This window comes from Colossoma macropomum, unplaced genomic scaffold (genome assembly GCF_904425465.1).
Source record: "Colossoma macropomum unplaced genomic scaffold, Colossoma_macropomum, whole genome shotgun sequence".
Classification (NCBI taxonomy): domain Eukaryota; kingdom Metazoa; phylum Chordata; class Actinopteri; order Characiformes; family Serrasalmidae; genus Colossoma; species Colossoma macropomum.
Genome location: NW_023494792.1, coordinates 4,842,972 through 4,870,427, shown reverse-complemented (window position 1 = coordinate 4,870,427; position 27,456 = coordinate 4,842,972). Strand labels below are relative to the sequence as shown.

The following is a 27,456-nucleotide window of genomic DNA, read 5'->3' as shown; positions in this document are numbered from 1 at the left end:
ATAGATAAATACACATATACACACAATACAAGCATTGTTTTAACACAGACTGTTACAAATCATCGGTTTATGAAAAGGAGGGGTGGATTAATACACAAAGAATGGATGGGAGACAAAGCAGACAGATGCAGAACACATGTGAAGACATCTACATGTCATGAGTTTTCTCCCACCGGAACTGAGTCACTCATGACCTACTGCATTTGGAACTAAACACTTTACTGAGAATCCTAAAGCAGATCGGCCACAAGGGCAGTGTGTTTTAGAGCTTTTACTGAAGGGGCCCGTATCATGGAAAGTTGTTTTTTCCTCACTTTTTTGACATAAAAGAGTAGTAAACACTCCCCAGTTTGTATTTGGAGGCTAAGTTGCAAAAACAGCCCATGAGGAATTCATTTCTTTTGTGATGTCATGAAAACCAGTGTATTTGGTGCATCATAGAAAGCCCCATTATTCTTGCTTTTTTGGAAAGTGGTTGATGTATATAAATGCTACCCAGTCAAAACAGTCCATATACAGGGTCTAAGCTGCAAAGACAGCCTGATCTGAATTGAGGCACAGCACAAAACAGCCAATCAGAACAGAAACAATTTAAATATTTGAATCTGAAACATGCAGTAACAGCTATTTCACAATAGATTTGCCAGTAAAATTACAGTTTCTATTTATTTATTTACAGTACTTTATTAGCAACTCTCCTGCCTATAAGTTACTATTAATTGCATTGTCTGGTATGTTATTGTGGACAAATGCACCATTTTAAACACCCAGTCTTTTATAATAACAAACCAGTATTTTACTGAGAAATAAATACTGGAAATGTACAGAACGTTTTTACATTGTAGTCTGAATCCCAACACTGTGCATCTCAAAGCCTTGCATGCTCTAAAGGTCACTGATAGAGGTCAAAGGTAACAGACAGCCAAAATTCTACTGATTGATGACAGGACAGGATGTGGGAGGAAGAGAGAGAGAATGGAGGGAGAGAGCATAAGGGAGAGATGAAGTGAGAGAGGGAAGGAGAGAAAAATGGAGGAGAGAGAGTAAGAGAGAATAAGGGAGAGAGAGAGTAAGAAAGAGACAGAGAGTAAGAGAGAATAAGGGAGAGAGAGAGAGTAAGAGAGAGAAAGAGAGTGAAAGAGAGAGAGATAAAGAGGAACAAAAAGAGAGAGATGGAGGGAGAGAAAGAAATGGAGAAGACATTCACAGTAAGAGAGAATAGAGTGAGTGAAAGAGAGAGAGAGAGGGAGAGAGAGAAATGTAGGAGAGTGAGAGAGAGGGAGGAAGAGAGAGAGAATGGAGGTAGAGAGCATAAGGGAGAGATGAAGTGAGAGAGGGAAGGAGAGAAAAATGGAGGAGAGAGAGAGTAATAGAGAATAAGGGAGAGAGAGAGAGAGAGAGAGAGAGAGAGAGAGAGAGAGAGAGAGAGAAGAGAGAGAGAGAGAGAGAGAGTAAGAATAAGGGAGAGAGAGAGTAAGAGAGAGAGAGTAAGAGAGAGAATGGACTGAAAGTAAGAGAGACTTTTTGACTTTAAAACCCCTTTAATCAACCATTGTCCACAGCGTAAGAGCATCACAACCAACTCAAAATAAAATCACAAATAAAACAAAGAAGAAAAAAAAGCAAATAAAACAAAAACCAGCTCAGCGGAGCTGCAGAGATCAGTTCACACATTCAACACAAACCCACTGAGTTCATCAGGTTCACAAAGCAACCCCCCTCCCCCCCATTCAGCAAAAAAATAGTCCACATTGTCAATAAGAGTGTAGTAGGTAAAATCAACAAGGAGTCTTTTCAAGATCAATCCTCTGACCATCAGTACTGGGTCAGTACCCCCACGGTTCTCTATTCTATTCCTCCTAGTACACCAGATCGCTAACTTAGCAGCACCATACAAAAAATTCAAAAGAACTACCATGTTTCTTTTTGAAACGGTGTACTTTGGACCATAAATAAATAAAACATTGTCAAAAAAGCCTAAAAACTTCAAACCCCATTCCTTAATTAAACCCATAATGGGGCCCAAGCGTGTACAGTGAAGAAAGACATGAAAAACTGTTTCTGACGTCCCACAGAAAGGACACCCATCTCCCACTAATGGATCAATCCGCGCCGCGTGCCTGTTTGTAGCTAAAATCCCGTGTACAATCCTCCATTGGAGGTCACCCACCCTCTTCTCGATGGGTCTTTTGTACAGGGACCGCCAGCTACCTTTCGGGGAAGAGCCAGCCTGAACAACCTCTGTCCATTTAGACTCTCGCACGTCTCTCAAGCTGTGAAAGTGCAGTACTTTAGTACATGCAATGTACAAAGCCCTCTTGGTGAGAGAGCTAAAGAGACCAAGAGTCAGGGTTCCCAAAGACAAGAGTTTCCCCTGACCCTCCTGCCAGTTTTGCATCTCCGAATCTCTCAAATCTATCTCCAGTTCAGGAAAAACAGGCTCTTCACTCTGGCACTGGTCTACAGGGGTCATGTCCAGGTAGTCCCGCACAGGAGAAGACAGATCAGACTTCAGCCGATTCAAGTAAGAGAGAGAAAGAGAGAATTCGAACGAGGAAGCAAGACAGAGAGAAAGACAATAAGCCAGAGAAGGAGCAGGAGAGAGTAAACAAAAGCTGCATCCAAAACCACACAGTACTGTACTACACATACTACACTAATGACTGGACTTACACTGGTAATGTACTATTTCTGACATACTATTTAGTTTGGTAGTACGCAGTTCTGGATGCAGGCAAAGTCTAACCCGGGTTTTTAGATCTAGAGTTATTTTTTATGTTTGCCTTGATGTCAAGAAAGACTTACGCATGGAAAAATATGAAAAACAGAAGACTGTATGCAGAACAATAACTTTTTTTTTAAATGAAATCAAATATTTGATTAATATCAAACACTATGCATTTACTGAAAACTACTGTGAAAGGCACACTTCATTCTTTGAGGCCTTCTCTGCTGCTTTAGGCTCGTACCTAAGATGCTGAAGACGTAGTATGGTTCGCTCCACTTCTCCTCTCCGTTCAGTTCTCCTCTGCACTTATACGTCTGGTCATCCAGCATGGCTTTGTACCCCACGCTGGGCAAATACTCGCCCTTCACCAGGCTCTCTGTCATTCTGTCATGGAGGGTCACATTTATGCGAGGGTCTGTCACAAGGCACGGGACGATCCCTTCTTCTCCAGTCTTAGTGACCATGTAATACTCATTCTTCAAAAACCACACCTCAGGGTCTGATAAGGAGAGAAGGGAGATGAGCGATTTGGCAAAGAAATGTGTAACACTGAAAAATAAGTTAAACAAAATTAATATCCAGACTGTCTTTCAAAAGTGGCAGATATTAAAAATACTATAACTAGTTAATTACAGGATATTAAATATGATTACTTAATAACTTTTTTATTTCCAGAAACTTAAAAAACTTGAAATCCAGCAACTACAATTACTTTTCAGGGTCTAGTTTAGTTGTTAGTTTTGTAATGCTGTGTTTCTCACCAGGCACATAGATGGCCAGCTCTATCTCTGTATTAGTCTCATCCTCAGTGCACACATACACTCCTGTGTGCTCCCACGTCACGTGCTCCAGATGCAGAACGCTGGTAGTGTTGGTCCGGGTCTCCATACGGAACTCTGGGATGTTTTCCTCTCGTTTGAAGCGCCAGCTGACCCGGGCCCAGCCTGAACAGGTGATGCTGAAGGAGGAGTTAGCGTCCAGACTGGTCTGTCTGATGTTGGGGTTCAGTTCTAGAGCAGAGCCAGCAGAACACAGCAGCAGGAGCCCTTCACACAAAACAGCCAACAGAAACAACGTTAGTTAACTATTAATAATAATTGTTAAGTTTTAAAGCATACATTACTGTTTTCATTTTAAAGTGAACTTATTATTGTTTTTATTCTTATTTTACAAGGCATCTTTTCAAATCTCAACAGGCCTTTATAAAGCACCAAAGGTAGAGAGCAGAAACACTGAAGGCCAGTATTAACCAGTAAAGCAAAAAGAGAAAAAGAAGAAAATAATGAAACACAGACGTGTGGCATTAAAGGGCATTCATGGAAAACTGAATTTAACTGAGTCTGGAAAGAGTCAGGTAAAAATGAATTAGTACTAGGGTTTGATCCATAAACTGATACAAATATTATAAGTGGACCTCAGTGGGTAATGCAAGACAAATGTAGTATTTGAACCTTTTAACTCTTTGACCCCCTAAAATCCCAGGTGTATTACATACTAAACCCTATTATTCAGTATCTACTAATTTTTTTTATTTCAGTGTAAACTTGCTGAGCTATTCTTAGATTAAAGAAGTGTGTAATAACACTTCAGGCCTCCTGGCCATTCAAAGGTTTAAAATCCCAGGCTACATATTAAGGCTTACTATTCAGTAACTACAGGCACTTGAACGCATAATGGCTGAGCTACTCTTAGGTTATAAAAGTGTGTAATAAAACTTTGGGCCCGCCGGTGGATGCTGGCCATTTGAGGGGTTAACAAAATTATGACTCTGATCCAGTACATTATGGAGCAAATATACAGCACACAGTTACAACAGCATTATAAGCAGAGGTGGGTAGAAATTAGTTACCCTATTACTATTGTTACTTACTCACTTCGGTGTACTTTAAAGTGATTTTGATTCTATGAATTCTGATAGATTTGTATTTTTTTCAGTATTTTCAAATGACAATGCATTTACTTATTAATTTGGCAACACTTTTTTTGAGCCTTGCTACACAACATTGACAAGCCATAAACATATTTTGGCAGATGTCAGCATCAGATTTTCTTCAATAATAAATATAATATATTCAACATCTCGTGTACTAAATTTTGATACATGTACTCTAGTTATGGCATCAAATATTTTGACAGCTGTCATTAATTAATACTAATGATAACAACGTTATATTACTCGACATAATATTAGAGATGGACTGATCTCGGCGAATACTGATCACCGACTGCCTTTCAGCATGATCAGCCGATACTGATCAGGGCAGGACTGGGGGTGCAGAAACGATTCTCGACAGCAAAACAAATACACCCCTTCCTTCAGTGCTCCTTCAGAAGCTCTGCCCCCCAAATTCATGGACGCACATTGCAACTAACTAACTAAGTTAGTTATCCAGCTGTCAAGCAGAAACAGAGCAACTGCTCCTTTTATTTTCCTTGTATGCCTTCAACTCTTTCAACAGCTGAAGTCAGCTTGTTATTTGACAGTTTCTTGTTCGAATTTTCCAATTCCACCTTAAAGGGCACAGCAGTTACACTCTGGTGCCTCATGCCAGCATAACCATTGAAATTACCAGACCACAGGCAACTGGCACAGCTAACAGGACAAAACAGTCCTCCTGCTTCCCAGATGGGTTTTTCAATGTACTGGAAAGATTAAAAGGGCTGACACATTAATTTTTTTAGTTTTGCAATTTATTTTCATTTTCAGTCTCTGCCAAAGCCGTAGGTCATGAAGCTATTGCATTGTAAGGGAAGCTAAGATTGGCGCTCGGATGCTAATGTGCTTCAGAAATGAATCCTCAAAGCTTTGAGGACAAACCACAATAATTACAGCTCTGCACATTCACACAGCAAGTTTACAGTGAAATAGGAGCTAAATATGTAATATACTTTAGGAAAAATGTTTTTCATTGGTGAAATAGATATGACAAGGCTGAAGTTGCATTCTGGCACCTCAGGCAAAAAATGACTCATATGTTTTACAGCACCGATCAGCTCTCAGGATCGGCTAAGTTAGAGAAATGTCGGCCGATCACCGATTGCATACTTGGACTGAAAATCAGCTAATAACCTTACATAGCCGATCGATCCTTTCATCTCTGCATAATGTCATGACAACTCATGATGGCAAATGACATCTACCATGACCTACTTTTGGCATGGTTATGTCAATGTTGTGAAGTTCAAGTGTTACTATTAATTCTTTCTCATAGATAAGAAAAGTATTCTGTGTTTTTCTCAGTTTTATTAACATCATTTACATTAACTTCCCAATTCCATTTTTATTTCTAATGTTTGTTCAGCTCCAGCACTGCTTTGCTGTTACTCACAGCTCTCTCTTTGGAGCATTAACATTATATTTTAGACCAAAAAGATCCAAAAAAGTAGAGCAATGATAAGTAAAAAACTTAATTTCATATGCTATTTGATACTAGACACATTAAGTTCTATATGGAACTCCTTAAGGTGTTCTTTGACCAGGTACTTAAGTTATTTAAGTTGTGCTATTTTTACAATCTACCTGTGGGATTTTTCCAGAATCTAACCTGCAAACTGTACGATTCGGTCATATTTTGATGTTCACACTGAAGAAGCTAAAGAATCATAGGCCCAGAGACAATGCATTCAGACAAAATCTGAAGATCCTCATGTCTGGACTGTACAGAGTTCAGTGAAACTAGAGACGCTTATTTTCTTAAGTCTTGCGGCGATGATATTTCAGCCCTTGTTTAGTCTGTTACCTGTTATGAAAGCAGTGAGCGGGAAAAGGCCGACATGGACTCCTTCCATGGTGACCGGCTGGTGGCGGCTCGTCTTTGTCTGCAGACAGAGAGAAAACCGTTCAGCTTCTGCCAACACAAAGAACCAAAACATCCACAAAGAGTAGAGTTTCCTCAGCAGTCTGAGGACCCAGATGCCTTTGCCTTACTGCTTAAACTAAGTCCTTTAAATATGAGCAATTAACTAAACAGGAACGATAAGCGATGAATTAAACAGCATCAGCGAAAAGTGAACTCAGCACTCTGTTGCTAATGGTTCTAATCTGCTTTCTTTTTATCATTAACTGGCCGATACAGTGCTGATCGAAGCAGAGAGGGAGTACAAACAGAACCCAGGGGAACGGCCGGTCCAGGCCACGCTCCACTGCACGCATACAGAGAAGCACTTCACACACTTCGTTACTGCTGCATTGTTCTTCATCTCTCACAGATCTCTGGCATGCATTGGCATGCCAAACAATAAATTCAGCTGTGTCACCCCCAAAATATTCCAGAACGTTCTCTTCGTCAGGCAATAAATAAAGCAGAGATAAGGCGGCCAGGTTTGTGAGAACATTTTCATGTGTGAAGGTACAGGACCTTCTACCTGGACACTCATCAGTCCACACGGGATGCTAATTGAGGAATCCGCCTGGTTTGTTCAGGATAAACATATCGGCAGTCCTCAAAAAGCTTGGGACCCTCTCTCATCACCTCTCTAAAAAAATAAACACTGAGGTTTGGTGCATACGGCCAATTAGGATCACTACGGTGACCCTGCTCGTGCTTTATGTGCTTTAAAGGTCACTGATAGGGGCCAAAGGTGACAGACACCCTAAAGTCTACTGACCAATGACAGAACAGGATGAGCTTTATGGTGAGTAAGAAGTAGCAAAAGAGAGAGAGATAGAAGGAGGAGAATGAGAGAGAGAGAGAGAGAGAGAGAGAGAGAGGAGTGTGAGAGAGAGAGAATAAATAAGAAAAAAACAAGACAGAGCAAGAGAGAGAAAAATGACAGAAAAGAGAGGGAGTGATAAAATAAAGAGAAACACAGAGATACAGAAAAAGAGAGACAGAGACAAAGTGATGAAGAGAGAGAGAAGAGACAAGGAAAGAATGAAAGAGAGAGAGAGAGAGAGAGAACGATTGAAGAGACTGAGAGAAAGGGAAAAAGGGATTATGTGAGAGAGAAAATGAGAAAAACAAAGGGACAGAGAGAAAATAAACAACAGAAAACGGAGGGGGGAGAAAGAGATGGGATAATGAGATAGAGAGAGAGACAGAAAGAGATAGAGACAGATAGGGTGATGGAGACAGAGAGAAGAGACAAGGAGAGCATGAAAGAGAAAGAGCGAACTATTCAAGAGGGAGCAATGAGAGAGAGAATGGTAAAAAGAGGGTGTAATGAGAGAGAGAGAGAGAGAGAGAGAGAATGAAAAACATGAGAGAGAGAGAGAGAGAGAGAGAGAGAATGAATGGTAAAAAGAGGGGGTAATGAGAGAGAGAGAGATAGAGAGAGAGAGAGAATGCTAAAAACAGGGAGTAATGAGAGAGAGAGAGAGAGAGAGAGAGAGAGAGAATGCTAAAAACAGGGAGTAATGAGAGAGAAAGGGAGAGAAAATGATAAAAAACAAGGAGTAATGAGAGATAGATATATATTTATATATATATATATATACATATATATATATATATATATATATATATATAGAGAGAGAGAGAGAGAGAGAGAGAGAGAATGATAAAAAACAGGGAGTAATGAGAGATGGAGAGATAGAGAGAGAGAGAGAGAGAGAGAGAGAGAGAGAGAGAGAGAGAATGATAAAAAACAGGGAGTAATGAGAGATGGAGAGATAGAGAGAGAGAGAGGGAGAGAGAGAGATGATAAAAAACAGGGAGTAATGAGAGAGAGGGGGATGATTGTTGTGGGTGGAGGGAGCTGAAGTAATCAGAGGTGGCGGGGGGGGTGTTGACGTCTGGAAACAGTTAAAACCAGATCACAGGCCAGGATGCAAAAAAACGAGGGTGGGAAAAGCAGAGAGGGCGGAAGAACAGAACACAAGGTGGAGGCGGGGGACGAAAAAGAAGAGGAGGTATCGTGCAAAGGAGTTGGTGAAAAATAGCGACGTGTTACATCACAGAAATGTTCTTGAGTCTTAAAAGATGTTCCAGTCTTTAAGTTGCTATTTTTAACTTTTAAATTGACCATGAAACTAAAACCTGAACAATAACTGACTCAGAGTCAAGAAACTCGCTGGGCTAATAAATAACAGACACGATATGAACACTCTAAACTTCCTGTCCCGAATACTCAGTGTTCCTCAGGGATGACTAAACCAGTGCTGTTGTGTGAGCTATGATTCAGGGGTGCTTGTCTGTAGAGTTGCTTCAGCCATTAGTAACAGCTCAGTTTACTAAGAAAAAAATGTGAATCCAATATTTATATTAATAAAATCTATGATAACAAAATGAATCCCTTAAAACCTCAGACTCATTACATACTAAGGTCTATTATTGAGTAACTACATGTGCTACAGTGCAACTTTATTCTTGGGTAAAACAAGTTATACTTATGTAATATCCTTAGGTAATACAGGTGTGTAATACACCACTGGACCTGCTGGTGGGCCCTGACCATTTAAGGGGTTCATAAATTAGTTATTCCATAAATATTTTAAAATTCAATATTCATTTTTTTCAATGCAATATTAACCAAACAATTTGTGATTTTAAATAGATAAATGCACAAATATTGTATATAAATATAGTCCATGTGGAGTACCACCATCATTAAAGCAAGGACACTTCGAATACTAAGAAATTCTGTTAAAGTTTCAAAGATTGTACTTTTCCTTCAAATTGTTGTGCTGATAATAGGATTAGTGGTCTCCGACCTTTGGACCCCACTGTATATATACAGTATAGTCATGTGAAAAGGTTTGAGATGTTTAATGAGGTTGTAAAAATGAGGGGCAGTTGCCCACACATCTCTCACAATGGTCGCTCAGGGACAGTTTCTCTTACTCTGCGATGCACAATCACAATAAAATGTGAGCAGTCCCTCACAGGGGGTAAAACAGAGGCAGAGGGAAGGAGGACTGGTGTTATAATTGTTTGGGGGTTGGAGGGAAAGGGGCGGGGGGGTTATGCAGTGTATGTTCCCAGAATAATCTTCAGTTCCTTTCCCATGGTCTCTGATACACATGGGACAAGTCAGGGAGCACACAGGCTCTGGGGTCATGCTAACAGAAAAGACGGCACTGTGTAACACTCAACCCTGCCTGGAAACTGCACATCAACATTATGAGGAGCCGCCGTCATCATCATCATCATCATTATGGATGGAATTCCGTGCCAGCAATCATAACAGTGAAAACAATCCAAAATACCACAAACAAATGACAGTGTGTTTCTTTAGTGATATGTGGGAAACTGAAAAGCATGGCATTCATTACACTGTTCAGACGTGGCATGATCTCCACTGAAACACAATTAGCAGGGATTTGCTGTTCAAGAATGAAAGTAATGCAAATAATGCCATTGCATTTTGGTAAGTGCTTTTAAAGGGCCCGTAGTCTACATTCAGTTTAGTGGAGCTACATATACATAAATATGTATCGCTGCTGTTGGAACAAAACCTTATATCTCCATACATGCTTTACTTTTAACGTAAGTCAGTGGAACCAGACATTTTGTCCAAGTAATTTTGGGCCATTTCGTTTGGTCCAATGATCATGAAATTTATATAATGTAAAGGGTAACAGACGTGTTCTAAAAAACTGAAAAATGACAAAAATGGAGATTCAAGGTTTTGTTCTGACAGCAACGACAGTATATATATATATATATATATATATATATATATATATATATATATACATACATACATATATATATATATATATATATATGAACGGGAGAATGATGCATCTTGGAGATGCACCATGTCCCTGATAGTAACAGAGGACTGCCTAATCAACTGCATCATCACAGCAGAGTCGAGAGCAGCTGCTTTGTGTAACTCCTTTCTTTGTTTCCACTTCCATTTGTTTATAACTTGTATTAGCAATCTATGTGATTTAAATGTCTTTTGCAGGAACAAGAACACACAAGAGACAAACATAGTGAGGAACTAACGTACTGAATGTACACAGTACCCATCCTCCAGTCATGAAACCCTATCATGTGGTCACTCAATACACATGGAAAGGCCAGGTTCACATGGTTATGTGGCTCACTGTGTACTTGTCTACAGAGAAAACAGCACAGACATACATGAATGATGGTTTATGCTGCTCTGGTGCTAGTTATGCTGTTTGACCAGCATATCAGCATCCAAAACACAACACATGCTGGTTTTGCTCTGTGACCAGCTGTGCTGTTCTGTGCAATTTTTTTCTTGAGGCACACATTAATTCTAAGTGTGAAAAGGAGCTAGCTAATGTTAGTATTGCAAAGAAACAGTACAACCAAGATGACAACTGTGCATGGCCATAGAGCCAGAATAGCTTAGCTCAGGGAATCACAACCACTGTCTTCTGCTGCAGTGCCAAAAAGGTACCACAAATGTTGGCACCCCTGGTATTCATCAGCAAAATGAGCTGTAAAAAAGATTCTTTATTACTTATTTTTTTATCTTTCATTCAAAATGTTAGCAAACATCTAACCTTTACTGGCACCTCTAGAAAATCTTCAGAATGAAATCTAATCGAACATTCCCAATCATATTTTAAGTTCACCTGAGTGATTAGGAACACTTAAATTGTAACAGACATGTCTTCCTGTTTCACTAGGGAATATATATGAGATGAAACACAGGCCACATTTCTCAGTCATCCAACACAGGGTAAACAGCATAAACAGAGAACAGAGTAAACAGCGAACAGAGTAAACAGCAATGATGTGCAACAAAATGTTGTTGAGCTGCACAAATCAGGAAATGGCTACAAAAAAAGCTTAACAGTTGAAAATGCCCATTTTCCTAATTGGGGCAATAATTAAGAATTTTAAAATAACTGAAGATATTAAGAATCTGCTGCAAAGAGGATGTGTGTCTATGCTGACCACACAAAACTGTGAGGAGGCTGGTATGAGTGGACAAAGGATCTCTAAGGAACACAGTTGGAGACATGAATTAGGTCTTAGGGTCATAATGTTTCCCAAACTTTAATCAAACATGACCTATATGACCACAAGTTGTTTGGGGGTTGTCAGAAGAAAGCCTCTGCTGTCAAGGACTAACTAACTCAAGCTCCTACAATTTGCCAAATGTTACTGGAGCTCTCAGTTGAACCGTGTTCTGTGGTCAGATGAGACCAAAATAGAGGTTTTTGGCAACAAACACCAGAGGTGGGTTTGGCGTCGACTCAAAAGTAGTCTTGCAGAAAAGTACTTCATTCCCATTGTGAAATATAGTGGTGGATCTGTGATGCTTTTCCTCCAAAGGACCCGGATAATTTATCTGGATACACGGTATCACAGCCTCTGTCAAGTACCAGCAGAAATAGAATCAAAACTTGACTCCCTCAGCCTGGATGCTTAAACTTTACCATAATTTGGATCTTCCAGCAGGACAATGATCCAAAACACACTTCAAAATCAACAGAAAAATGGTTTTCTGGCCACAGAATTAAGGTTTTGCCATGGTCATCCCAGACCCCTGACCTAAACCTCATAGAAAACCCTTAGAATGAGCTGAAGAGGAGAGTCCACAGTGTGGATCTCAGAATCTGAAGGATCTGAAGAGGTTCTGTAAGAAGGGATAGTCTCAGATCTCTTGCCATGTGTTCTCCAGTCTCATTAAGCTTTATAGGAGAAGACTCAGAGCTGTTGTCTTTGCAAAGGGAGGCTGCACACAGTATTAAATCAAGGGGTGGTAATAATTGTGGTACACATACATTTGAGAAGAATATTTATTTCCTGATAAAATTTAATGGGTTTTTTTCTGGCATTGTACTTCAAATAAAGGTTTATTTTTTATTGATAATTGTTAATATTTTAAATGAGAGGTCAAAAGGACCCCTGTTTACCGAGGGGGGGGGGTCAATATTTTTTGGAGCACCATACATAATAAACCAATCTCTATCAATGTTTACTGACACCTCTAAAAATATCCAAGACAATTCACAAAAAATAAATATGGAATTTATACAATACTTCATTAGGGCTTTTAGAAGGGTGAAGTGACAAAGGCACAAAGGAGATTGAAATCAATAAGCATGGAAATTGCTCACATCGAATTCTAAATATCATTTTCATCAATAGTGTTTGTGGAAACAGTAGATCCATCACATTCTCCCTGTGAAGCCCTCCGAGAGTTGGGAGGGGGAGGGAGAAATAATGTTTAGATAAAGAGCAAATGAATAAGGTGGTAAATTCACTGCCAAGCGGCAAAGGCAGGGAAATGAAAGGAGCTTTGAATGGATTCCTTTCACAGAGAGAGAGACAGAGAGAGAGAGAGAGAGAGAGAGAGAGAGAGAGAGAGCAAGACAGACACAAAGAGCATGCAAGAGTGAGAAAGATGGAGAGAGAGAAAGCAGGGAAAGCTAGAGAGACACAAAGAGAGAGCACAATAGAGAGAGGGAGAGAGAGGAAGAGAAAGAGAGAGAGTCTAAGGAATAGGGGTTGGCAAAGACTTGAAGGCCGACTGTGTGGTTTTTTTGGCTGAATGTACTGACGTCAGTATCAGGATGGGGTCTTTTGCATGTCCAGTCTGCTCCCGTTTGTAGGGCTTGCTGGAAAACATCGCCATAGCTAACCTGCATCAAGGATTCCAGGCATTAACAATGTATCACTGATGAGTGTTGGCATAAACCTGCAGACACAAACTGAAACCACAGAGAGGGCTGGCAAGCTCTTAAAAAGTGAGGCCATGGCATTTGTCTGGGTTTGCATACAAACTTGTTGTCCTGTAGCACTGTACTGCAGAAAGGTCCTGAAATGTGCAGGGCATTAGTGTATAATAGAAGAAGTATGTTACACTTGCTTTACTGCTTCTCATGGTGAAACTTTCAGCCATCTTTAGTTGTTTAAAACTGTTGTGAAACTTAAATTTTGTTATTATACTGAGTTATATAGTGATGGCGCCACTCTATCACCCCTTCCCCTGCATTGCGTCTGGGGAAAGTGCCGCCCAGTGAACTTGGTGTGCGTCAGTTCAGGTTCAGCTTTGGCTAATAGTCTGCTTTCACCTGGCTGTGCACTATGTAGCTTTGTTCTAATACATTTTATTTCAGATGCAGCTTTGTCTACTTCCTCTTTTTTACACACACACACACACACACATACACACACACACACACACACACACACACATGCACACACACATATAAATATATAGATTACATATATGTAAAACCAGGCAGTTGGAACAAAATCCTGGAGATGATTTTTACACTTTCTGAACCTGAACTGCCCTGCGACAGACTGGCGACCTGTCCAGGAAGTTTCCTGCCTTGTGCCCAATGACCACTGGAATAGGCTCCAGCACCCGCCACGACCCAGAAGGATTAGTGGCTTTGAAAATGTGTATGTGCGTGCGTGTGTGTGTGTGTGTGTGTGTGTGTGTGTACCTGAACTACCCACCTCTTCATGTTACTGAGAAATATTGCTGTTGTCATAAGGAAACCTTGAATCTCCATTTTTAATGTTTTTCAGTTTTTGATGTAATTTGAAAATACCTGTTGCTCTTTACATTGTATGTAAATTTCATGATAAATTAACCAAAAGAAATGACCCAAAATGACTTAGAAAAATGTCTGGTTCCATTTACTTACATTAAAAGTAAAGTAGGTTTGTTCCCTTCTCTTGTAAAGATACCATTTTGGAGATATGAGGTTTTCTTCCAACAACAGCGATATGCTCTGTATCTGTTCATTGCATGTAATGACACATTTCCATCAGAGAGGTCTCCAAATACCAAATCTAACATAGTGCAACACTTCCTATTATTGCAATCTACACAGGTTTGTAGTTACTAATCTTCCTACGTTATGGAACAATGGAATGTGTATGACTGTATCTGAATTTTTATGTGTGGTTATTCTTGACTTGTAACTGAATAAGTTGCACTAAAATGATGTATCATGCTAGTTGCTTCAGCAAGTAAAGCTGGCCTTAGTGTGGGCTACAACAGTTGCTAAGTGCTTTTTGTTTCCTGTGAAGGGTCATGAGCTCGTCTGTGTTTATATCAGTCTGTTTGACGATGTTCATACACAAGAGACACCAGTCAGCAATCAAACTCGAAGCGTACACGACTGTGACGAGGTGCGTGTGCTGATGGGAACCGCTTGCCTGCTTGACCCTTCCCACCACTGCGCTCGCTCCCCAACACACTTAAACGTGACCAAGCGACTGCATCCCACAATTCCCTCATGAGAACACACTGCCTGAGGATGTGCCATGTGTGTGTGTGTGTGTGTGCGTATGTGTGTATGATCTCTTACACATTGCTGAACTATGGCGTCTCCTGCGGGATTATCCTTATATACTACAGTTTGTTTTACTTTAACATCTGGCAGTGATGTTCTGCCCTGGCTCAAAAGGCGGGAACTGTTTTGGGAAAGAAACTATGGGAGGAGGGGAGTCATTTTAGCCCCCCAAAACAGTCGCTACTCTTAGTGTACAGTCTCCAGGGAGAAACCGACAGCTTTGAAAGAAATAAGAAAAGAAACTGAACCCAAAAGAGACAAACAAATGGTATCGGATTTTTCTTTACACACAGCCGGAGGACCTCGAGCTTCCTGTGGGTTGAGAAATGTGTGTGTCGCCCACAAGTGGGTGTGGGAGACAGGCGCAGAGCAGCACCATGACCATCCCTCTAACACCCACCCACACACAAACATGTGTACACATAGACACGCACTACAGTATGCATGCTCAAACACACATGGTGTGTCGAAACAGCTCATGATGCATGTGAAAATCCCTTCTGACTCTTATGCGTTGTACAATGCCTTCTACATTAAACAGCATTTCATTACAGGTTATTTTGGACAATCATACTCTTCACAGAAAGAACAACTTGTGGTTTCTCTTAGTCTTTTCAGACTAGTTTTGGTTGAGTTTCCCAAGGCAACGGTCAGTGGTTTTGATGACTGGCCAGTTCACAGCTTCTAAAAAGTTCACATGCTTGAGAAATTTTTACACCAGGCATTGTGGTATGCCATGGTACGGTTACAAATCTGCAATCATTTTGTTGTCATTTCCACTGCCAAGGGAAAGGTACTTTTCCTGAGTACCAGTGCTGAATTTAGTTACCCTTCCTGGGTCCCAAGCATAGCAAATTAGGGTGCATGTACAGGCAGATCTAGAATTAGTGCAGACTAGGTATGCAAATTTTGGCTAATTCTTTTCATCGATAACCAACTTAGTGATTAACCCATAACTGGCAAGCCTCAAATCATGGATGCAAGCTATGAAAATATCAGTTTGAAAACACACAGTTCTAGTTCTGAAATCTGATTGGCTGAGCTACGTTCAAAGCCATTGCAAAATACTTAATATGCGTACCCTTATGGGCGCACACATCAACTGAATTCTGTACTACATTTACATTTACTGCATTTGCCAGACACTCTTATCCAAAGCGACTTACAGTATGATCACTTAACACAGGTAATGTAAGGTTCTCAGACTGTACTCAGGTACTCAGAATGTGATTATTCCAGGTTTAGATACTCAACCTGTGATTATTCCAGGTTTAGATACTCAGACTGTGATTATTCCAGGTTTAGATACTCAACCTGTGATTATTCCAGGTTTAGATACTCAGACTGTGATTATTCCAGGTTTAGATACTCAGAATGTGATTATTCCAGGTTTAGATACTCAGACTGTGATTATTCCAGGTTTAGATACTCAGAATGTGATTATTCCAGATTTAGATACTCAACCTGTGATTATTCCAGGTTTAGATACTCAGACTGTGATTATTCCAGGTTTAGATACTCAGACTGTGATTAATCCAGGTTTAGATACTCAGACTGTGATTATTCCAGGGTTAGATACTCAGAATGTGATTATTCCAGGTTTAGATACTCAGACTGTGATTAATCCAGGGTTAGATACTCAGAATGTGATTATTCCAGATTTAGATACTCAACCTGTGATTATTCCAGGTTTAGATACTCAGACTGTGATTAATGCAGGTTTAGATACTCAGGCTGTGGTTAATCCAGGTGTAGATAGTCAGGCTGTGAATAATTCAAGTTTATAAACTCTGTGATTAATCCAGGTGTAGGGAAAGTTTGTCTGTAAGTTAAACTGTAACCATTGATAAATGTACGTAATTGAGACAGCTTGTGGTAGTTTTTGTTATTTGTTAGCACATCCTTTTACCTTCATTTTACATCAGCAAGAGGCGAGAGCCCTAAAAAATTCAGCTTAGGGCCACCAAAAGGCTGGAGGCAGCTCTGCTGATAGCAGTGATTGAACAAATGTTTTTATTTGTTGGTTAGTTGTGAATTGGTTAATGTTTTATATCAAAACTGCAGACCATTGTTTGGTTTAGTGTTATCATCACAGAATTGTCATGCGTCATCACTTGAGCCAGGCGACCACCACTTCTAGACACTAGCTGACGAGAACCGTGTGACTGTACACCTCAGTAAATCTGAAACTGAAGCTCTTTCTGCTACTGTTGTTTATTATTACTATTAACACTAGTGCCACATAAGAAATCCTGTAACCACCATACAAACTCCTCCTGCTTCCATGGCTCTGGTTGTACACCAGGGTACAGATAGTTTTGGGCTCAAATTAGTAACATACCCTGCTGTATCACGCTGCCTGATGAAAAAATGCCTTTAGAGGAGAGGCTATGATTGAATATGAATTGATATGTGTCCATGCTAAGTGGTTCTTTTGTGAAAACGTTTGCTGTTGAAAAGTTCTTAGAAATAGGTCTCCACAAAAAAGACCTCCTTGAGGATTCATCTTTAGCAGTGCATTGAAACCACTGATCTGAAGTACTCTTTAACCTTCATAAAAGCACTTTGAACCACTAATTTACATTTGTTTCAATGCATTCACAAAATTTGTCAAAGAAGGATTTATTTCTTTTCACAACACAACACTGTACTAAAAACAATACATTTTCATCAAATTTAAATCATTAGAAAATATCTTGTCTACTTACAAGCACAAAAGGTGGTATCAATTATAAAATTACTCACTTTAAACAGAATTTCTCTGCTTTTTTCAATCTGATACAATTAAGAAATAATTAACATCAAATTACACAATTCCATTAAGTAAGCAAATCGAAATGATTTGCTGTTGAAAACATCTGTAAAAGATTTTCCACAAATGAAAACAATCTCTCATCAACAGTTTTTGTCGATGCATTTCAACAACTGAACTGAAGTACCCTGCAAAAAAATAATAAATTATACAGCAGATGGTCTTTACTGGACAGCATTACTCATCAAACACCATATGATTTTAATTTAACCTTTGCTGACTCACAATAGAGTCAGCTGAGGCAGTGAATTGCTCTCTTTTACCACTGCTAAGCTGACATCAGGAGTAAAGGCGTATAACGACTCATGCTTACAGCAGCAGTGGTCAGAGGAATGGACATTAGAGCCCTATAAAGCTCTCTGATTTCAATCCTAGGTCTTTGATAGGTCTACTGTTAGTCCATTAAATCCCTGGTTTCCCAGATATATAATACATGATGTGATAAATAAAAATGTCATATAGAGTAAATTAGCCAGAGAAGTGAGCCAATCTAAAAACCATTAAAGCTAATAATCTTATTATAAAAGATGCTTTTTGGCTCATCAGAATTTATGAAGATATTCTTGGTGTCCAAAGCCAAATAGAGAGGAAATGAATAGCCTATCTATTTGGTAAACTGCCAAATAAAACAACTCCTACACACTCACGTAACTTTATGTCAGGCTTTTTATTTCCCGTTCCTGCACTCATTTACCATTTATACATGGCCGGGTTAGTATAAGGGTCTGTTCCCCCTATGAGCTGAAAATTTGGCATAGGTTATGGGAAAAGTGATGCACTGTGTTCTTGTTAAAATAAACCTTTTTCTTTTTTTCACCCCTCCATTCCCTTGAGACAAGACTTCTGCTATCTAGAGAGCTCTCTGGCTCGCACTTCCCCTCCCCCTACCCCCCCTGGACCCCCAAAGAACCCAAAACCCTCCCACTCCATCATTGACCCCAAACGGAGTTCTGACTGAACTCATAGAGTTCCAATTCTATATCACTACTATTAGCAATGCTTATACAAATCCACCATATCAGATGTGCCTCATTTTTCAGTTCAAGTTACAAGCAATTTATTGAACAACTATGTTTTGATAAAATCTTCAAGGCATAAAACACTAGCTTTGATAACGTTGGAACAATTGGAATTTGTACAGATATTAAATATCAAGCCAATTTTATGTCATTTTGCATGCCTTGAGCAGCAGCACAAGATCAGACTGATGCTAAAAAGAAATGCAAAACGCTCCAAAGTAAAGACAGCCAGACATAAATCAGCTACATCCCAAATATAGTTTCGCTTTGGCAAGAACACATGGACTTTTCTGACTGTGTCTTTCTCTGTTTTTTATTTTATTTTATTTTACGGAGACAGAATTTCACCAAAGAGAATATATTTGGCTCCATCATGCAGTTTGGAGAAACATCTACCACATCAGCAAAATCATTTTAACTTACAAAGTCATCATCATACAATTACGAGCACATAAATAGCCCCAATGTATTTTCCAACTCGTGCTGGAAGCTTGCTGAAATATCTGTGAAACTTGAAAAAGTGCTTGCAGGGAGGATTTGGAGTTTGGAGAAGACCACTTCCTGTCTGAAACACCACTTGAAACATGCCAGAGCACACCACAAACCAGCTGTCTCTCCAACAGCAACAACAATAACAACAACTCAGCAAGATATCAGCGCCGGGAACTGTGACCAGAACACAAAGCAACGACAGGCATAGAAGATGTTACAAGCTCAAGTAACCTTTACTGTGGCACAGTCAGTAGACTGAAGTGTTCTTTAGGACCTGAGTTGGCCTCATTATGTTTATCCAGTCTAGAACTAGAAGCTTGTTCTTCAAGCTTTAAAAAGGCTCTTCACATTCACACATTTCATTTACAAAAAAATATTTAAAGAACCGTCGAGTAAAAGTGGTTCTTTGATGGAATTGCTCCAAAGAACCTCTTTTGGTACCTTTACCTTTAAGAATGTAGATGGTTTAAGACTTACGAATATTCTTTTAGATACCCTGAGAACTACCTTCCGGCAGAGTCTAGTTCCAATCACACCTGATCCAGTAACTTAACTTCTTCAGAAGTCCCTCAGATGCATTAGTGTTAGGTAAGGAAAGGCGGTTTGTTATGGGTTGGAACCAAACTCTGCAAGGAAAGCAGATCTCCCAGTGACCACTGTCTTAGAACATCTGGAGCCTGTACAAGTAATGAAATCATCGACAAATGCGAAGGAGGCAAAAGGATTGCTCAATGTCTTTTTGCTGTGTTAAAACTGGTGGAAAAATCATCAGACTATAGTTCTGGGCTCATTTTCCCAAAAGCATCTTAATGTTAAGATCTTAACTGTTGGAGAGAGTATTCAGTGTGATGCTCGCTCTACCATTTAAGAATCATCTTTGTGCTTAGATGCTTTGCGCTAAGCCTTTCAGTTATCTATCCCGAGACTTCCAAAGTCAGATTTTACTATTCTCTTCACGTCCCAGCTGAAACCAACCTGCTTCCAGTCCTCACTGATGTTATTTCCAGATGCCAACAGCGACATCACTGCAGAACTGGTAAAGGCTGGACTGAAGGGGGGAGTTAAGACCTCTGACACGAGGGAACAGTTTGTGGAAGACTGTCGTACCAGAAAACCTTCAGCTTGAAATCTGAAGAAAATCACTTCAACCTAAAGCAGAGTTTTTCCAAATGATGTAAACTAAAACAACAGTTCCCTTTGCCTAATCAGCAAAATGACAACCACAGCATAACATGAAGGTAAATGACTGTGATGGTTTCCTTAAACAACTGTAGAGTCGAGTGACCCTGCAGCACATGACATTGCAGGACGATACATTGCGGGTATTGAGAAAATGGAAACTCAGCTCCTCTGTGTGTTTATATGGGGTACGCAACTATTACTGGTTTCATGCCCTACATCTGCATGGCCTCAGATTCTGTTTGGGAGTTGGTTAGGAAACTGTGGCTTCTAGCTCCTTCGTTTTGAAAAGAAGTCATAAAGATGACTGAAAGAGTGAAAGAATGAGCGTGTGGTGAAGGAGAGACTTGGGTGAATTTTAGATGTGGCTTTACGTCTATTCTCCTTCAAGGCTCATTAGGGATAAATTGTTGGCATAAAATGAGGTTGGAAACTTTTTTAAAATTAAAAGTTAAGAACAGCTCGAGTTCAGTGGTCAACAAGATCGCTCCTCCTTTTTTAATAAAGCACAGCATATCTCTAAAATTTACAGCTCTGTATTAACAGGTCAGAGACACTGCGTCTCTCTGGTTTTGGAATGACTGCGCTCAGCTGCTGCGGAGGAGAGCAGAGCCAGAGAGATGTCACCCGAGAATTCCAGAAAGTTCCGCCTATGGAGAAGGCACCGGATGCGAAGGCCTGGAGAGTGAGCTGCACCCTTAAAGTGCTGGCCACATCTGGTCTGCACGACACCAGATCCTCAAAAAAAACACCCATCAACTTTATATTAGGGGAGTGTTAAAACACAGACTGTAGCCTTCATTAGGATTAACCATAGACTAGAAAGTGTACTTAATACACCAGTGGTAGTAGACAGAATTTCATTTTAGGAGAGGCTGGTTACAGTTTGTGGGGCCAGCTAAAAGGCACTGTGTCCCAGAGGCATCACGTTTCTTTCACTGTTTACAATGGTGCCTATGGTGACACACTGTTGCTCTCTGACAGCGAGTATGACAAAAACATTTGTCATTTAACACACTCCCTGGTTTAATTACTTCTCTCCAGACAACACAGTCCAGGACTTTTAGATTCAAAAACAGTACATATCATCCACCCTAAAGGTGAAGGCAAAAGGTGTCTTAACTTTTAATGTAAGTCGATGTAAAGAAGTTTTATTCCAGTTGATTTTGGAGTATTTTTATAGATCCATTCGTCTTGAAATTTTACACGATGTGAGGGACAGCTGCCATGTTCAAGTGGCATAGAAAAGTAAAAATCAATGAAATGGAGATACATGGAGATACAGTGAGGATATGTAACCATCATCTGCATTCTGAAAGAGTCACAGCTTTTTAGCAAGCTCCAGTATTTTTAAATGCACTTGGCACTTTAAATTCTTAATTTATTAATCTGGTTGTGAATCCTCATTGTGATTTTTATTTTAAAACAGAGACTAACAGCATAACACAGTGAGTAAAGACCTTACAGCAGTAGCTGAAGTCTGGGGCGAATGGCTGAAGACTGCAAATTGCTCACTTTTTTCCACTTTGTGTTCTTTACCATGGTCAACTTTACTACTTACCTAGTTCATTAGTTAGGTAAGTAGCAGCCTACACTAGAAACGAGCACAGCTCAACTAAGTGTAGGAGCAGGCTAATTCTATGTGCATGTTGGCATTTTAAAAAGTGTCATTTTGTGCCTCATTCTCTGCCTTCATTGGTTTCAAACTGCAAAGATTGGTGATGATCAAAGGAGGCCTTTGGAAGTCACTTTTATTTGTTCAAAGTAGAAAAAGGCATGAACTCAAAACAAATCAAAACAATTTTTAAGAGTTTAGTTGTGCATGTGTTTACACTAGTGCTTTATAAATACAACTGCAAAGAACCACTTTCACATATTGTAAAGATTCTGTATCACTTAAAGGCTTTCTTAGAAGTGTTCATCAAGAACCACCACCACTCACTCACTCACTCACTCACTCACTCACTCACTCACTCACTGGTGTTCAGCAGGCTGAATATTCTCCACAAGGGGGCACCATTAGCAGTCAATTAGCTTTTGATGCTTCATAAGAGCAGTGCTTCACATCAATGACACTATGTGTCCTCATTTCTATAATTGTATTGAAATTTATGCTGACACTTCCACACAACCTGCCGATGCTCCACCTGCAAATGCATCGTTTTGAAGCAACATTTGTGCTAACATTTGTGTTCACATTAGCATTGTGGCAAATTTGCTGTCATTACCAACCTACCGACCTGTTTCAATTAGCTTTCCAAACATAGTCTGGCTTGATGGTTTTGAATTTAACTCAACCTAAACTTATTAAATTGAATGAGATTTTTGTTAACAATCAGTCAAATTTATGCAATCTTGCAACAGTCACTACAAAAGAATGCATTTGTGGGCGGGGCTTGGATAGGTCACTTCTATGTACAGCCTGTATCTGGGAACTGTGATACTTGATATTTCATGTTGTAATATTTGCTTTATGTTTTTGACAGATTTGGATGTGTAGAGTGACTGTAATCACACCTTGCTTTACAATGTGATGCTCCTAGTCATCAGTAGGAGCATCCAACTGTATTCCATCACACTACACTTCTCAATAAAGCCCCAACAACAACCCTTCTCCTTTAAACAACACACCCCCAAATCCTGCCTTTTGCCAGCACCCCAGCAGCCCCGTGAGAACTGCAGCACGCCCCCACACATCAAAAGAGAGCGAGAGAGGGGAGAAAAAGGAGCAGCTGAATACAATTAATGCTCTGGCATTAAATTCCAATTTTGTCCACTTCCACAAACATTGCAGGGAAAAATGGAGGGAAAGAGGGGGCTAAGGGAAAAAAAACAACAGATGAGGAAGTGAAGGTTTGCTTAAGCATTTCTGTGGCGCTAGGTACGGTCAGATGTGCCAGTGCATAATCAAACCCAGACTGGAGCAGTTTTAAATGGTAATGCTCTGCATAGTAGCGTTCAGATTTTCCTGTGGGCTGATTTAATGTATGATATGAGCTGAAATGCTAAACTCAAATACAGCATCTGCTCACAATTTCCACTCTTCTTGATTTCTAATGCAACATGTATTACTTTATATCTGTTTTTAAGCCACACGCACAGGCAGACATACACAAAAACACTTTGTCCCTCCTATAATGGGTTTGCTATCTCTAAAGAAAGTCTGATAATATTTTCCTTTGGCCTGCCCACTGAGCTTTCTGTCAGACTGACGCTGTCCCTGTTTGATTTGGAACCAGCGCAGAGAAAGAGGCTGAATTTAAGGCTCGTGAAATAGAGGCAGGGCCTCTGCTTTCTGCATTCTTTTATTAAGAGGCCACTGTCCATTCTGTGGCACTCGGCTTAGCAGTCAATCCATCAGACATGTCAAACGATAGCAGCAGTACAGACTCTCCCTGAGAGCTTCTATCAGGGCTAGCACTTTGAACCCCTTCACTCTTCAAAATAAAAGTTCCTGAGCACCCTTGAAAAGTGGTTCTTCAAGTGTTCTTTAATAAAGGCAATGGTCATATCTAGAATTGTAATAACTCAAAGAACCATTTTGCTTTGGTAAATGGTTATTCTCTATGATGGAAAACCTGCTATGGTTCTTTAAAGAGCCTTTTAAAAATGGTTTATATAGCACCAAAAAGGGTTCTGTTATTCTTAAAAGTTATAGAACCTTTATTGGTTCTAAATAGAAGATTTTTGCTAAGAGTGAATGACTGTGACAAGTCATAGGACCTTTTTCTGGTATTAAATAGAACACTTTTTTCTAAGAGTACATGTTTCTTGATGCACAGTTCTAAGAAAAACCTTTAAGTGATACAGAATCTTTACATAATGTTAAGGTTCTTCAAACTTTACAAAAATTCTTTGCACTTGCACATCTCAATTACATTATTCTTTAAAAGACCAGCCATCAAAAGGTTCTTCAATTAACTAAAAGAGTTTTTTTTTTTTATGACACTGCTTTATACCAGTGTAAACACATTCACAACTGCTCTCTTAAAAATAGGTGCCACACATAAGAGATCTTATAGTGATGCCATAAAAGAACCACTTTTGGTTTCATAAAGAACCATATATGTAAAAGACAGTTTGTGAAGAACCTTTTAGAGTTCTTTACCAATGTAAGCCTCTTCCTTAACCCTTTACATTTTGTTCTACCTTAGGAGATTCACCCTCCCACATCTCTTTTGCAGAACTGTAAAGAGTCATGCACTAAAAGGAAATCAAAAGTGGTTCATCGATGGCACTGTGCAAAGAACACTTGTTGGCACCTTTGTTTTTAAGAGTGTAGCTGTGAATGTGCTACCAAAAAACTGCAAAACAAGTTTATTGCATGTCTTAGTGGGTGAAATCTTTACAATACTATTATTATTTTACTCATGAAAGGCCAACCAGCTGCATCGATTCACATCTGGAGCTTTAAGTGATTTAAATGTACTGCACCTGATCTGTAATGAATAAAGGATGACTGCTGACATTGTGCTTAGTCTTGTTTATTTTGGATACTCATAGCATCAAGCATTCCTCTGTCATAAACTGATGGCTAGAGAGAGATATTTTTTAAGCTCATGTGATTTCAGTCTATTTGCCTCTATTTGTTTATTGCCACAAAACCATGTTGCAGTAGTACTACAGTCTACCTTGAAACTGGTATTGCACCTTGGGAAACTTGCCACGTTTCCAGAAGAAAGTCACTTCTCAGCTTATCTTGTTAATGAGCAAATGCTCTGCTCTCAAATACACACCTTCATAGAAAATGTTGTGCGGTTGGACAAACTTTACTGTAGCAAAAATGTCCAGGTAACACTTTATTTGGAGTGGTCCTTGTAGATGATCAACAAACTCTTAACAGAGTATAAGTAACACATCAACAACATATCAGTGAAGTAGCAGTAGTGAAGCGTCTGAGTACATTGAAGTAATTATCTTGAAGATGTACTGTTGATACATTACTTACATTAAGTAGATGTATTGTTGACATGTTATATGAAGTAGGCTCAATATGTTACTTCCATTATGCAAAACATAACCTAATCCTAGCCTTCACCCTGGCCCTAATCCTAACCCTAACCTTAACCTCAACCCAAAACCTAATCCTAACCCTCACTCTGGCCCTAATCCTAACCCTAACCTAAACCAAAACCTAATCCAGTTAAGCTCCAGTTACAGAAAGGTGTCAGTGTGTCTATAAAAGCTTGTTAAGGATGTTGAGATGGTCTGTATTAGACCTGTTACATGTTCAGTGACCTCTCAGGTTAAACATTTACAGATATGAACTTGGGCACCAAATAAAGTAAAAACAACTGAATTCAGCAGATTATAAACAAATTTTATTCACGCAGTTAATAAAGTCTCTTGATAATCTACTGAATGTGTTCACTGCTGCAACACCACTGATATGTTGTTGATATTTTACCCGGGGTCTGCTGAGTGTTTATTTAATCTAAAAGGGACCACTTAAAATAAAGCACCAGCAAATTATTCTCATTGCTCTGCTGCAATGTTTGTTTAAATGATGCTATATCACTACATTATGATGGGTTTCCAGTTAAAAATGGTATTCTACATTATATTTTTCTTGTTACCAAGGCAGGTTGGAAAAGACAATGCTAATGTCAGCTTGAGTAACAAAGCTAAAGCAAAAACTACACTTTGTTTATCCTAATAGTGTGTCCTTTCATATGCATAGGAAATAAACATTATTTTAAATGAATAATGCGCTCTAAATAGAGCTATTTTCACAAACAGAGTTTATGAGCGCTACAATTTCTCATCAGGTTGAATGAGATTGTTTCCAGTGCTCTGTAAAGTTTGTCCAACCAGAAAGCAGTTGCCATGAAAGTGTGTAATTGTGGAGCATGAATAGGTCAATTTAGTGAACAAAGTTGCCTTGACTTGCATCAACCTCTTCACATACTGATCAAGTAGACCCAGGAGAACTGATTTAAAGGCTTAATTCTCTAAACCCTGCAAAAAGTGAACATAGGTGAACACAGACCTCTGTGCTTTGTGATGCAGGAGTGTGATAGCAGAGCTGATGGAAAGCACATGGTGGTGTGTATGTGTGCATATAGCGCTGCCTGCCTGTCTCACGGGCACTCTGGACTGCTCTTAATGTGAAACACATGTTTTCATCTGCCTGGCATGCAGCACAGCTGGGGGGGGGGGGGGGGGGGGGGGGGGGTACAGGAAACAGCTGATGATGCAGACTTAAGACTACTCCCTTCAGACACAAACCGAAATTCATCATGGGCCGTTCTCTCGGACTCGGCATACCTATATCCTTGCGCAGTTATGAGGAAAACCTCCCTGACCCACACTTCGATCCTCATTCGCTATGGAAGGAATCTGAAGTATTACAGAAAGGCTTCCATAGCATGTCCAACATGAAACTGATAATAAAATGCAGTCCAAACCGCTAGTACGTTTGTCTAGTATGCTATTGTGATTCTGCACTCTTAAAACATACATGCTAAGAAACAACACATTCTGTCTCCAACTAGACACATCAGTATGTTCAGTTGGAGGCGACACATTTTGTGTTACTTTTAACACAATATGTGTTGAAATATTTATATACCCAGTTATGAACAACACATTTTTGGTTGCTTTTAACACAGAATGTGTTAAATTAGAAACTAATATGCATTAAAATGTGTAACCCAAGGAATGTGTTGTTATTTAACACATCCCTTTTTTAGAGTGTGGCTGTTAGAAGTGTGCATTATGGGCTCCACTAGTGCCAATGGCAGAAACCATCTAAGCATTGGCCCTACTGTCAGCAGACTGTGAGTTTGATCCCCAGCGATGTCAGAGCCATCTATGATCTCTGGGTAAGATGGCTCTCTGTCTCCACCCACAGCAAACAAACAGCTTTGCTTACATTGTTAATTATTGCCAGGACTTCACAATATTTAACACTAATTTTTCACAGTAAAATACTGTATTTGTTATTGTATTGTGAAATCAACTATTGCAAGATTAATGTGGAGTTGTACCACACAGCATTGTGTTTTTTAAAGTTGCATTACTTTTAAAGTTGTTTTGA

At 39.6% G+C, this 27,456-nt stretch overlaps 1 protein-coding gene across 2 annotated transcripts in view; it reads right to left on the bottom strand.

The window, feature by feature from the left end:
* The window catches only part of pdgfrb (platelet-derived growth factor receptor, beta polypeptide), a 62,209-nt gene that overhangs the window by 27,797 nt on the left and 6,956 nt on the right, over window positions 1-27,456 (bottom strand). For both annotated transcript variants that reach the window (XM_036575650.1, XM_036575649.1), the window contains exons 2-4: window positions 6,469-6,547; window positions 3,490-3,774; window positions 2,970-3,227 (exon numbers count right to left, since the gene is read on the bottom strand). In XM_036575650.1, the coding sequence (XP_036431543.1) occupies window positions 2,970-3,227; window positions 3,490-3,774; window positions 6,469-6,517 (592 nt within the window). In that variant the 5' untranslated portion in view covers window positions 6,518-6,547. The remainder of the gene's footprint in view (window positions 1-2,969; window positions 3,228-3,489; window positions 3,775-6,468; window positions 6,548-27,456) is intronic.